Raw genomic sequence first — 14,488 nt, 5'->3', positions numbered from 1 at the left:
CATCAAGCAGATGCAGTTGCTCATCAACATTGCTAACCATCGTGCGTGCTCTCAGGGGGCCCGGTTTTCTAGCCACTCTTCACGAGGCTTAAATGCGTGCTGGCATAGGCTTGGTGCTGCTGCGTACGTGACCTTGAGTCCCGGGAGCATGTCTCCTCTCTTCCTTTCTTTTTTTTACCGAAGTATAGTTGACACACCACGTCACGTTAGTGTCAGGCGTACCACACAGCGACTGGACAACTCTATCAACTCTGTGTATCATGCTCTGCTCACAAGTGCACCTGCCGTCTGTCTCAGGTGCACCGTGTCTGGCACACAGCAGATACTCCGTGAATGTTGACCGAATCGGGCCACATCTCTCTAGCTGGCAGTGTTAGGTCGCAACAGAGACGTACTCACGTCAGGGGACTGCAATCTATCAGCGGGAGGGAGAGGGGGCAGGGGCAAAGGCAGGGAAATAAATAGCTCCCGTCAAGGAGAGGTCAAGGCCAGGTACCCCACTAGAGAGACACCCCTTGAGTGAGCCAGTTCGAGCCACGCTGGAGATCGGGGCCTGCACAGAAGCCCTATGAGCTGCCCTAACATTACCTTTCACTCATTCTAATGCTAAGATCTCCTACGGGTGGGGTTTTCTGCCATTTTTTGTGAATATACAATGTAAGGGCTAGCACGTCGACATGCTGATAAGCATGTGCAGCTGAACCAAAGTGCCCAAGAAACAGAAAATGCATCGGTTCCTTAATGTGCCCAGCTCCCTGCCCTTGCCCTCCAGCACACTGCATAAAAGCTTCCTGCCCTAACCCCACGGGGAGACAGTGCTTTGAGAGCTATCTCCCTGTCTCCTTACTTGTGACAAGTAATAAAAGGTCTTTGCTTTCAACACTTCCTCGGGTTGTGTTCAATTGGATGCACCCCAAGCAGCGACCCCTTGAGTTCGGTTACAGCGGCAATGCCTTGGAGACACAAGGAGACAAACAGAGTAGGTCACTGGGCATCTGCCAAGGGCTGGGTGATTGCCGCACCACCTCACGTCCCCCAACCACCAGCCCCGGGCCAGTGACTCCCACCAAGCTTACACAGAAGGAGGCAGAGCTTCCGGTTAGGTGACCTGGCCAAGGTCCCACAGCGCATGACAGATTCAAGCCCAGGACTCCCTAAGAGAAAACTGTGTTCTGGGGTTAAGCTTTTCTCAAAGAGGGGTGTTCTTTGGCTCTGTCCTGCCAGAGACAGGGTGTGGAGAAGTGGCAGTCTCCACGCCCACCAACTACACGCTGGGGCTGGCTGACGGTAGGGAGATGAGACAGTCCCAATCTGGGGGACATCTATCCTCTGCCTTGGGAGCAAACTAAGGAAAAAGGACGTTTCAGGCCTGGAGAGCAGTCCCAGGCTGCTTGTGTCAGAGGAAAAACAGTCAACACCTTCATCAGCGGGCCGTGGCGAAGGAAGGTGGTCCGTGAAGCCAGGCAGGCCCGACTTCGAATCCAGCTCTGCCCTCGTGGGACTCTGAGCAGTCAGCTAACCTCCCGACGCTTCAGTTTTCTCCTCCATAAAATGGGGAGAAAAACCTTATAGGGTTCTGGGAGAATTTGAGATGATACGCAAGAAAGTGTTTAGCTCAGTGCCTGCCTGGCATAGAACAGGAATATATACCGGCAGCTTATTAAATACCTTACATGCTTCCTCAGTTTATTTGTAGACCTAACGTGGGACGTAATCGGGGCTAGGGGTTTAAGAGACAGTTTCCAGTGTCTCTGGAGTTTCTATTAGCTTCTAGCAGCTGTGTGATACTGGGAAAAAATAAATAGGTAACATTTCTATGACTGTTTAAAATGTTAAGTGTTTTTCTTACCTTAAAAGTCTTAAATGATCACTGGAGAAATTTTGGATGATGCATAAAGACACAGGTGAAGTGAACACTCCATCATAATTCCAGCTCTCGGAGACAATTATAGATAGAGTTTCTGTTTCTCCGTCTAGTCCTTCACATATACATTGTACACACACACCTACACTAGCTCTAAAAACTAAAATGATCCTATTATATGTGCAGATTTAGACATTACCCAGGATATGAGTGAAAAAGGCATTTCCCATGGAGTACATCCTTGCCACAAGCACCCTCTTTGGTGCTGTGAAATACGTCATGATTCACTTGAATCCCCTGTTGTTGGATATTCAGGTGTTCAGGGTCTAGGACTTGATGCTCCCTCCTGCCATCTTGGGTGGAAGGCACAATGGCTTCTCTTACCATGTACAAGAGAAAAGGCCAGCTCACGAGGTGCCTGGTGATGTTCTCGCCTGTCATCTTCTCGTGACTGTTGGGTGCGAATGTCACCAGCAAGTAGGTGCCCACGATGGCCAAACCGCAGCCAACAAAGGACAAGACGTAGCGCCCTGCAGAGAAAGGGAGGCTGTCACAGGGCTGGCTGCAGGTTGGGCCTCAGGCCAGCATGTGCTTCTGGTACCTGCTGTCGTTGTTGTTGTTTTTGGTTTTTCTTATCTTCCTTATTGTTATTAAAAAAAAATTTTTTTTTAATGTTTATTTATTTTTGAGACAGAGAGAGACAGAGCATGAACGGGGGAGGGTCAGAGAGAGAGGGAGCCACAGAATCTGGAACAGGGTCCGGGCTCTGAGCTGTCCGCACAGAGCCCGACGCGGGGCTCGAACTCACGGACCGCGAGATCATGACCTGAGCTGAAGTTGGACACTGAACCGACTGAGCCACCCAGGCACCCCTTCCTTACTGTTATTTAAAAAAAAAAAAAAAAACATGTAATGTTGAAAACATTTTAGTGAGGTGGGGCATGTATACGAAAAAGTGCCCGATGAATTCTCACAAAGTGAACACACCCACGTAACCAGCACCCCGATCAAGAAAGGGAACGTTAGCAGGACCCCAACACCCTCCCTTGTGTCTCCTTTGAATCACTAGACCGCGGCCCCGGGAGAAAACTTTGACTTCTAACAGGTGCCCACAGTTTGCCTGGTTTTGTACTCTATCTACGCGGGCTCACACGCTACGTTTCCTCGTGTTTGGGTTCGTGCAACATGAAGGTTTGGGAGCTCTTGAGATTCATCTGTATCCTGGTGTGGGGTGTAGGGCTGTACGGTGTATCCATTCTGTGGCTGATGGGTGTTTGAGGGCTCTCCAGTTGTCGGGTGATAACAAATAACCAGCCAGGGACATCCGTGAGCGCGTCATTTGGAAAACATATCGTCCGTATTTCTTGTTGGGTGTAAAGCGAGGAGTGCCGATTCCCAGGTCAGGGGACACACGGACGGTCAGCCCAGTAGTTACTGTCAAACGGTCTCCCAAACTGGTCGCGCCAATTGCCACTCCCACTGGGAGAGCATTAGAGTAAGACTGCCTCTTTTTTTTCCTTCCTGGTAGCCATTCTGATAATGCACCGTGGTTTTAATGGGCATGTTACAGGGGGGAACATTTGAAAGCTCGGATCACTTTATGGGCAACATAAAAAACGAAACATAACAAAACCTCACAAGCAAACCTGCAGAGCCTACCATGTACCTTTTAAAAATGACCTTATCCTTTCCCGTTGGCTGGTTAACGTAATCCCAAGAGATCGGTCCAAATACTGTCAATATTCTATTCCACAGACCTGTCAGAGGCCGTCAGAGGGGTGGGGAGTGTCCTGCCTCTTCCCCTGGGTCCTGTCACACTCCAGTTGCACCCTGGGGATTTTGTGAAAAACCCCTGGAAGTCCAGCCCAGACCCAGGCAAACTTTGAAAAGGGCTGTGAGTTCTGACCTATGCCTGGTTACCACAGGCCTCTGGATTTTTGTGGGATGGAACTAACTATGTATTTCATTCCATTGTCTCCCCAAAAAATGTGATACCGCATCACATGTCTTTAATTTTCATTCTAGGCCTCATAAGGTGCTCAAAAACCAGTTGGTCATTTGTTCAATGAATGAATGAGCCACGGTTAAATTCAATAATGAGTTCTGTGCTAAGATATACAAGCCTATTGTCTTAAGTTTTCTTCAGGCAGGGAAAGGTCTTACTTAGCTCCATGCCTGTGGTGAACAGCACAGGTCTAGCATTGGGTGAATGTTTGCTGAATTTAACGGAACTTTATGCAGGACAGCCATGTACAGTTGTATAAATTGCTCACTGCCTAAGAGCACCTAGCTGAAGAGGTGATGAGGGCTAAAATCTAGCCCATGCTCTGCTCACCATGTACCCATAGGTCATGTACCCATAGACCTACAGATGTCCAGAGGGGCCATCTTTTTCCAATTTACACAGGGCACTGCCTGGACTAGCGTGTCTCTTATACCAGGACCACCTAGAGTGAGCCTGGAAGGGACATAAAACTCTACACTGGTCTCGGAACCAGTCCAGCTACCCCTGCACCCTTCCTCTGTCATCGGGACTCTGCCACAAATCACTCCGAGCAAAAGACTCTTGGCATCGTATGTTTGCTGAGCAGTGTCAGATTCTTTTCTTTTTCAAGCCTTCTGGCCCTGTCTGGCTCTCATCCGGCACCAACGATTCGGAACAGCTGTTCCCAAACTTGGCCACGTGAGCAAGTTCATTTGGCTGCACGCTCTAATCTAGTTTGTAGAAGCAATAAAGCATAACTTGTGACCTCTTGTCTTTGACCTCCATGTTTGTTTCCCATTGCTTTAGAACTCATTTAGGGAAAGAGGGTGCCTTTTATCAGGCCTCCTAAAATCCCAACAATAGATGCTCAGTAAATATAGATTGAGTAGAATGAATGAGAGCCCTTCTTAAAAAGTCTCGCAGATGATTTTGTTGTGCAGCCAGATTTGGGAACCACTGATTAAAAAAACCCAGCTCTCAGGAGCCTGATGAGGGTAGAATATAGAAGCAGAGAAGGGAGCAGGAGACAGATGATCTCTAAATTGGGGTGAGCTGGCTTTATAACGAACAGACGGCACAAGTGTAACATTAAGAACGGGGACTCAAATCAGTGAACTTACTCAGGAAGTCTTTAGGTTTCCATTTTTCTTTGATGAATATGATTCCTATGATGGCGCTAGCTATAAAAAAAAAAATAAGTAAAAGCTTAGGGAAAAGAAAAATTGGGGAAAAGAAAATTGAGGTTGCCATCAGCCCAACGGAGTCCCTTTGCCCAGGCCCCGGGGTTGACTCGTTTGCCTTGGAACTTGGTACTCCCTGGGTACCTCTCCCTCATGCTCCCCTCCCCAAAACTCAGTCCTTCTGGTTCCTCTGTTATTCCGTCTCGGCAAGGGAGGCTCCTCTCTGAGCCTTCCTGAGGATTTCCCACAGGCCCAGGAGCGCTGGTGTTGAGTACCTGCAGTGTGACAGGTGATTTGCACAAGTCGTTTCTGGCACATCTACCCTCCGAGGTGGGTGCTATTATTCCCATCTGAAAAACGGGACGCTGAGGCTACGAGAGGTGAAGGACCCACTCGGGACCGTGCAGCTGGGAAGGGCCGTCGGAGGCCAGGGCTCCCGCTCCTTCCACTGCCATGACAACCTCTGACACTTTCCCCTGGTTCTTCTCTCTCCCTCTCCAACTTGCAGGTTACTGCTTGGGAGGGTGGGGCTGGCATTCACCGTGAACAGACCTGGGTGGCCATTCTCAGCGCTGCCTCTTCTGGCTGTGTGCCCGTGGGTAAGTCACTACATGGGAGTCTCAGTCTGGATGCAGCTCACACCAGCTCGCTGCTTGTTAAATATGCAGGAAGCCACTGTGGTTTCAGGCATGGTGGGCTGTGAAATCAGCCATGCTGGGGGTGTTTGCTCCATATAAATTGGAATTCCTTCCCCCAACTTCCACATCCTCCTTTTCCTTCTCTCATTTTCTCTCTCTGAATGTTGCTTCATCAGCATACCAATGAAAATACCTACTTCTCTGAGTTATCAGGGCAATTAAATGAGATAATACATGTAGATAATTTGTTACACAGTAAATGCTCAATAACTGCGCGATTATTACTGTTAAAGTGCCCGGAATAGTGACTGTTAAGTAATAGGTGCCCAAGAAACTGTAGTTATTATTTTAATGCTTATTTATTTTTAATATTATTTTTTACTGGGTGACTTAAGAAGCTCTGAGAGCCCCTTACTTTCTAGTGGCTGATACCTGAGAACCCATCATTACAATTCAGATTCTTATTGTTAAGAATTTGATTACTGAATTACTAAATTATTAAAATTCAAAGGCAAATATTGAAAGCCCTTGGTCACCTATGTCTCATTCCGAGTAAAGGTTCTGAAGTCCTTTTCAGATCAGCAACGGGCAGAAGACAAACGTCCATACCCGTAGGGGCTGTGTAATAAAATAAACATAGAAAGTGGGCCAGATGAGACGACAAGGAAAGGCAAGGACTGGGGTGACCTCTGCCACAACTAAAGGCATTCAGATTATATTTTATTTTTTAAATGCTTATTTATTTATTTTGAGAGAGAGAGAAAGAGGGAAAGGGAGGGAGGGAGAGAGAGGGAGGGAGGGAGGGAGGGAGGGAGGGAGAGAGAGCATGTGAGCAGAAGAGGGGCAGAGAAAGAGGGAGAGAGAGAATCCTACACAGGCTCCATGATGTCAATTCAGAGCACCACCAGGGATCAATCTCACCAACCATGAGATCATGACCTGAGCCGAAATCAAGAGTCAGATGCTTAACTGACTGAGCCACCCAGCCGCCCCCAGATTATATTTCAGGACAATACTGTGTGAGAAAGGAAGAGAGCATGTGTGAACACCTCAAGTGTCTCGTGGGCTTGGCTTGAGTGTCTCTTTCTTTTATCTATTCATTGGTTCAAATGTTCTGAAACCCTGGCTCAGTGATTACAAAAATGACAGAAAAATGGCATGTGGGAAAATGAACAATATATTTTTTTATTTATTTTGAGGGAGAGAGTGAGTGAGTGGGGGAGGGAGGGAGAGAGAGGGAGAGGGAGACAGAATCCCAAGCAGGCTCCACGTTGTCAGAACAGAGCCCGATGCAGGCCTCAAACTCATGAACCATGAGATCATGACCTGAGCCGAGATCAAGAGTCGGACGCTTAACCGACTGAGCCACCCAGGCGCCCCGAGAAAGTGAACAATGTTTTAACGATGGTATCAGTTGATGTAAAAAGATCAGAGAATAAGTTGAATGTGCAGTTTTTAGAGGTGCGAGACACCTGAACCCTATAAAAGCTTGGATTATCTTGATGAAAGGGTCCAAGTTTCTCTCTTCCTTCTTCAGTGGAAATAAAAGGCAATTCTGGTACACTTTCTGAATCATTTTTAAGCAGACTGGGGAGCCAGACAGCCCCCCGTCTATCTATACCCCAGGCCCGCCACTCACTAGCTGTTGTGATTTGGAGGAAGGAACTTCACCGCTCAGTGCCCCCGTTTCTATAAAATGGGGATAATGACAGTACCTCAAAAAGGAGGATTAGAAGGATTAGTATCTGTAAAGTGCTAAATGCAGGACCGGTGTGTATGAAGCCCTTTGTAAGTGTTAGCTATGTGGCCAAGCAAAACGGTGTTTGGTTTCACTAGGAAGGTGCAGGCGCAGGCAGGTGGGTCCCAGGGGAGTGGTGCAGGGAGCCCGGGCTTACCAATCACGGAGACGGCGCTGAGGGGCACGATCAGTGACAGCGGAGCGAAGGCATAGGAGGCGAACACACCCAGCTCGCCCAGCAGCATCAGGAACAGGCCCAGCCACCATGTTTTGGTCTTGAAGTAAGCCCGGGGATCCTTGGAGCCTGCCAGGCGGATGTGGCAGTACTTCTAGAAATCCGAGAAAGAATGTGACTTGCCCAGATGTTTGGGGAAAGATGCTGCGATGTATGTATCCTAAGTCTAACCCCGCCCTCCCCCCCCCCGCCCCCACCTTTTCATTTAGGAAGGTTTGTCAGGTGCTGGAGTCCTTGTTCAGAGGGGAGGCAAGCAGTAGGGCTCTCAATACCCGACTGTCACTCTAAGACAGAAGTTCTCAAACTGGCTGGAAAGCCTCAAAAACTCCCGGGGAAGTTCTGAAAATATAAACATCTCGACCTCAGGGGAGGTGTGGGGGAGGCCTGGAAAGGTGCATTTCTAATGCACGTCACAGTCTGGAGTGGGAGCCGTGGTCTAGGACCCCCATGTTAGCCCGGCCTTGGCCTGAGTGTCTCCCTCTAACTGCAATGCCCAGGACTCCTCATGGGCACCTCGGGGTGCCTGCTTGGCTCTCACTCCTTTCTGTAGACGCGCTGGGGCAGCCCCGGGGGTATCCGTGGACGCTGCCTTCCCTTGGGTGGATACTTGGCCCAAGTATGGCCAGCAGCCTTTGTTCTGGAAGTGCAGACTCGGGGCAGAGAAAGTGGGGTGGTGACTGAAGAGAGCCAGGCAGACTTAGAGGACCACGGGGCTCCTCAGGAGGGACCGTGAGGCGGGCTCCAGAGAAGCAGATGTGGAGGCAGGGATGCCGGTCTGCAGAAAGAAGAGCCTGAACCAAACAAGTGGCTACGAGACCAAAAACACACAGAAACACTCCCGCACACGCGTGTGTGTGGGAGTCGAGATGCACCCCGGTGCCCATGTGTGTTCATGTCCCTGCTCCGGGTTCACCGCAGCTAGAAGCTGAGCAAGCACTGGGAGAGCAGAGCCAGCCCGTGTGCTGTGGGACGTATCCTGTCCACGGGTGTCCCCAAAGCAATCTCCGAGGCAGGGCTTGGGAGCAGGTAGCTGCTTGCCAGCTCGGATGGGCCAAGGGGGCCGGCTTCCAGAGCAGCTGCTCCAGGGCCCCCAGGGATTCTAAGTAACGGTGAGTGCTGTCATCAGAGCGGAGGGGTGATGGGGGGGATGACATGGGGGCGAAGAAGATTCTGGAACAACCCACAAGATATTGTAGGCCCAGCCCAGGAATGGAGTAGACAGCGTCCCACGGTGAGGAGGCAGCGGGGTCCACACCAGACGCCCCGGCTGATCAGAGCTGTGTCTCCACTGTAGACGGTGCTGGTGACTGACACTTACCTGCAGGTTAAGCGCGATGCTGACCACAAGGTGCCCGAAAATTGCCAAAAGGGCGCCGATCAGGTTTTCCTGTAAGGAAAATTCACAGGAGCAGATGTGAGCTGGGTCGAAGCTAAAGGGCCCCAGGGCACATCTGAGGTCCCACTGTTTGCTGTTCCCAAACCAAACCAGGAAAACATCTGCCACACACCCCTGACCTTCTATTGGAGTTTAACTACTCATGGTCAACGCGGCTGCTTTGCTGGTTTACAAAACATTGCCCTGAGCCGGATACTTCCAGAAAGCAACGTCCTTGGTCCACCGGTCATAAAGACCTGGTAAGGCCTGAATCTGCTCTGCTATTCCCTTAATGGGTCGACTCCCCGCAGTCTTGTGCAGGAAAGCAACATCAGAAATCAGAATTTACAAGAGAAACAAAGGCAGGAATACAATTTGCCATTTTATCAGTGGATTCGTCATGTTGCCAGAGGGGTCTCAATGAGACTCTTTTTTTTTAAGTTTTTAATATTTATTTTTGACAGAGAGACACACAAAGAGTGTGAGTGGGGGAGGTTCAGAGAGAGAGGGAGACACAGAATCTGAGGTGGGGTCCAGGCTCTGAGCTGTCAGCACAGAGCCTGACGCGGAGCTCGAACCCACGAACCATGAGATCGGGCCTGAGCCAAAGTCGAAGTCGAACACTTAACCGACTGAGCCACCCAGGCGCCCCTCAGTGAGACTCTTTAAACTGGCTAATGTGCTTAATTTTTAATCATTTCATTTATAAACATTTAATTTCTATCACCTTAAGAATAAGGTTCAGGGGCGCCTGGGTGGCGCAGTCGGTTAAGCGTCCGACTTCAGCCAGGTCACGATCTTGCGGTCCGTGAGTTCGAGCCCCGCGTCGGGCTCTGGGCTGATGGCTCAGAGCCTGGAGCCTGTTTCCGATTCTGTGTCTCCCTCTCTCTCTGCCCCTCCCCCGTTCATGCTCTGTCTCTCTCTGTCCCAAAATTAAATAAACGTTGAAAAAAAAATTAAAAAAAAAAAAAGAATAAGGTTCAGATTTCTTGGCATGGCATTTTCTTTTAACCTTAAAAGATAACTACCAAATATATATTCATTGTAGAACAGTTAGGAAATACAAATAAATGACAGGAACAGTAACAATTACAACATAATAGAAAAGCCACCTGTAATTCTAAAACCCAGAGATAACTCCTGCAAACATTTTGTTCTTGTAAACTTTTTTCCGTCCATAATTCAGATATGAATGACAATGTTAGTTCATTTGATAAAAATAAGACTATAATCTCTTTATAACCCATTTTTACTTAAGATATTATAAACACATTCCCCTGTCAAGCATATTTAATTCATCATTTTTAATAAATATCAAATAACTCGTCATTTCGATGTACCGTATTTTTTATCATTGCTTCTCCATTATTGGGTATTGAGGCTGTTTCCTTTTTTGAAAACACTGCTCTAACTGAATATCCTAGTACATGCATTTTTGTGCATTTATGAGGATTACCTCCTTGGGATAAATTCTTAGAAGGGGGACTGCTGGGTCAAAGGGTACTTGCCTCAGCATTTAAACCACACTATACTATGTTGCCAACACACCCTCCGGGGTTATTTCACCACTAAACACCAAGAAATGTTCTATCTTAGCCAAATATGCATCCTCCCTCCCAGGATGGGCCTTTTCCGACTCCCCCTAAGCTCAAGAGGTTCCTCCCACCAAGCCCACCTCCCTGTGAAATATGCCGGGTCCTTAAGGCTTGGGTGGGCCCTAGGAAATCAGTGGTGAACGAGACAAACACGGTCTTGCAATTCATCTGGAAGATCTAATTAGCAAGTTTTAGTAAGGCAGGAAGTCAAGCCTCTGTCCCTCTCTCCTCCCCTCTTTCCTGGAATGCTGAGGGCCTAGACAGCTAAGAAGGTGGTTGTGGAAGAGGATGGGAGGAGGGAGGGGGTGTTTTCACTGACAGAAACCACCATGGCCTGTCCTTGACTTTGTCCCCAGCAAGGTGCAGCATTGCAAAATAAAGGCAAGATGCTGAGCTGGGAGCCAGGAGACCTGGGTTCTGGTTATAGCTCTGCTGCCTCGTCACTGCATGGCCTTGGGGGAGTCCCTTCCCCTCATCAGGCTTGTGTGTCCCCGTCTGGAAAATGTAAACGCCAGCCCAGATAACCTCTAAGGATCCTTCCAGCCCCCACCTAAGCCTCTGGTCACCTAAGCCAGACTGCCAACAGAAACCAAGTGAATGAGCAGGCCAGACAGGAACCTGACTTTCGTCCATTTCACTTTAGAAAACAACTCCTTAATAGAAGGTCATTGAGGGCATCTCATGGACCCAAGGGAGCTGGCTTCCACTTCTTCCCCAGAAGGCTCTCACTGCTTGAGCTGCACTTCCTTGGTCCTTCTCCATCTCTGTTGATGTGTTTTTGCTGTCTCTCTCTCTCTCTCTCTTTTTTTTTTAAATGTTTATTTATTTTTGACAGAGAGAGAGAGAGACAGAGCATGAGTGGGGGAGGGGCAGAGAGAGAGGGAGACACAGAATCCGAAGCAGGCTCCAGGCTCCGAGCTGTCAGCACAGAGGCCGACGTGGGGCTAGAACTCATGGACTGCAAGATCATGACCTGAGCCAAAGTCGGACGCTCAACAGACTGAGCCACCCATGTGCCCCTGCTGTCTGTCTCTTCTTAAACAGACTTAAGCAGAAACCATGTCCTTCCTGTGGGATCCCAAGATCTCAGAGCTAAAAGGGTCACTGGAGATCAACCAGGCCAGGGTTTCCCTAACTGGGTTCCTAGAGATGTCAATGGGATTCTGAGGCAAAAAACACCACATAGTTAAGTAAGTTTGGGAAACACTGGATCCTGGGTGCACTGCTTGGAGGCCACAGTGCACTGGCAGGTCGGAGGGCCTCACGGGCAGTTCCTCCTCGGCCATCCCAGGTGTCCCAAACCTACTTGGCTCTAGAACTCGTAGTCTGCAGACATCTCTGATGCTCATCCACCTGCCATTTTAATCCCGTTCCTTTTGGTCTGGTAACAGCACCCTGATTTTGCTGTGGAAGGCTCCCTCTTGCCCCCTCTCCCCCTTGCAAAGTCTCATTGGGACTGTTATTCCAAGTGCTCTGTCCTCCCTGGACAAAGATGGGCCTAGACTCAAGCTTGAGCCAACCAGGCAGGTCAGAACCTCTCTCTGGGGTATAAATCTTGAACAGAGAAGCATGGAGGCTTGAAAGAAGGCTGGGCTCACTGCTGCCCAAGGCCAGGCCTGGGCAAGTCAGGCCCCAGGGGCCATCCTGGTGCCTGGGACTTCCCCAGACCTCCTTCTCTAGCCCTTCCTTCCATTCTGGGAGCAGCCCCACAGTCTTTTTTGCTGGAGTTGGTTTCTATTGTTTGCCCCACAGAGCCTGAGTCTATGCTTTATGGGATGCAGTTCGGGTACGTGTTTATAATGAGTCCAACTCCTAGTAAACCTGAGTGTTCATTTCTTCGAAGGATGGCTTTTGCAGACAAAAAAACAAAAACAAAAACAAAAACAAAAAAAAAAAACCGCCTATCTGTATTACATTGATTTTTTTTTTTTTCCCAATTATATTTGCTAGGGATGCCTGGGTGGCTCAGTTGGTTAAATATCAGACTTTGGCTTGAGTCATGATCTCCTGGTTCGTGAGTCTGAGCCCCGTGCTGGGCTCTCTGTTGTCGGCACAGAGCCTGCTTCAGATCCTCTGTCCTCTTCTCTTTCTGCCCCTGCTGTGCTCATTCTCTCTCTCTCTCTCTCTCAAAACAAATAAACTTAAAAAAATTATATTTGCTATAAAAAAAACAGATTCACAAATTTAGTTTCTTTTACATAAAATCTTACCAAGGAACTAAGAAATGCTTGTAAGTCTAATAAACTGCACTTAAGAATATAACAAACATACGTCTTAAATATTCCAATGCCATTTACATACAATAAATTCTGTTATTCCTTCCAGTTTAAAAAGCAAATGACAGAACTTCTGCTTCCAGCAAGATGGAGCGGACTCACTTTTTCCTATGCTTCCTGCTGTGTACAACAGGAAACCCTGGATGTTGTATACAAAGCAAACATGAGACAACTCTGAAAGGTGGAGAGGAGAAGGCAGACAGGCTGGGGAGCTGGGGGCCCGAGGAACGACACGGCAGTGGGTTCCCTGGGTTTTCTCCTCACCTCACATCGCTCAGACTCGAAGCTGAAGAAACGGGCAACCTGGGAATCATAACGGGTATAGACAAAAAAGCTCTAAGAAAAGCCCGTGCTCTCTAGCCAAAAGACCAGAAAATGAGCAGTCAAGCAAGACAGAAAACTTTTATTGTTTTTATTAAAAAAAAATTTTTTTTAATGTTTATCTATTTTTGAGAGAGAGAGAGAGAGAGGCAGAGCGCGAGTGGGGGAAGGGCAGAGAGAGAGAGGGAGACACAGAATCCAAAGCAGGCTCTGGGCTCTGAGCCGTCAACACAGAGCCCGATGTGGGGCTTGAACCCATGAACTGTGAGATCATGACCCAAGCTGAAGTCGGATGCCTAACCAACTGAGCCACCCAGGCGCCCCAAGACAGAAAACTTTTAGACAACTGCTGTATTCCAAATATCACAGGAAAAAAAAAATAGCTCCCCCCCGCCCCCCCCGCCCCAATCCCCAACACCAGCATAGGCCAAGGAGGGAGCCTAGATTTCCAACCTTTCACAGTTATAACAAGGCACCTTAACCCTCATGCTGGGATTATCAGAGAAGGCCCAGGAGGGATCTGGGGTCCAGTGATGAGGCACCTCCCCACCCCACAGAGTGAGAAGAGCCCACACGGGGAGCGTGGACTTCTAGCCCCAGCTGGCAGCAGTGAAGTCCCCTTCTCCTACTGGGTGGTGTCAGTGGAGGCCTAGTGGAGAGGCAGGACTTTTACCATGACACTTTCACAATTATACTGTCCGAGTTGGGGTTACCATTTCTGGTAAATAAAAGTGGAATGATGCCTGCCAAACATCTCTCTCGTCTCTGTATGCCCTCAAGAGGTGGGAACTTTTCTCCCCACCATTCGAATCTGGGTAGGCCTTGTGAATGAGGTGGAAATGAGGCTCTGGGACTTCTGGGCTCAGGCCTTATACCTTCTACTTTTGTACAGAGGGAATTCAACCACCTATAAAGAAGTCCAGCCTATCCATAAGGAGGGACAGGGGTCATGTGGAAGACCAAATAGATATATGAGTGGGCCCAGTCAACAGCAAGAGAAGAGAAAGGCCCAGCCATTTCGGCCAACTGCCAGCTGAGTCAGCCACCCCGGCTGAGGCTCCAGACACGAGTGATGCCATTTTGGATTCTCCAGCCCCGGTCCAGCACTCCAGATGATACTGTAGCCCAAATTTGCCCTCTTAAGAACAATTTAAGTGTATAATGCAGTACTGTTAAATATAGGCACAGAGATCTCTGGAATTTATTCATCTTCCATAATTGACACTTTATGCCTGTTGATTAGCAACTCCCATTTCCCCTCCCCGCCAAACCCACAACCAC

The 14,488-nt window shown here is 48.7% G+C and overlaps 1 protein-coding gene across 2 annotated transcripts in view; it reads right to left on the bottom strand.

Annotated features, from left to right (window-relative positions):
• NIPAL3 (NIPA like domain containing 3) overlaps positions 1-14,488 on the bottom strand; it is a 51,555-nt gene that overhangs the window by 17,865 nt on the left and 19,202 nt on the right. For both annotated transcript variants that reach the window (XM_043578599.1, XM_043578600.1), the window contains exons 3-6: positions 8,959-9,027; positions 7,563-7,734; positions 4,970-5,029; positions 2,249-2,394 (exon numbers count right to left, since the gene is read on the bottom strand). In XM_043578599.1, the coding sequence (XP_043434534.1) occupies positions 2,249-2,394; positions 4,970-5,029; positions 7,563-7,734; positions 8,959-9,027 (447 nt within the window). The remainder of the gene's footprint in view (positions 1-2,248; positions 2,395-4,969; positions 5,030-7,562; positions 7,735-8,958; positions 9,028-14,488) is intronic.

Source organism: Prionailurus bengalensis, chromosome C1 (assembly GCF_016509475.1).
Source record: "Prionailurus bengalensis isolate Pbe53 chromosome C1, Fcat_Pben_1.1_paternal_pri, whole genome shotgun sequence".
Classification (NCBI taxonomy): domain Eukaryota; kingdom Metazoa; phylum Chordata; class Mammalia; order Carnivora; family Felidae; genus Prionailurus; species Prionailurus bengalensis.
Note: the sequence above shows the minus strand (reverse complement) of the source record. Positions and strands in the feature narration are given on the sequence as shown.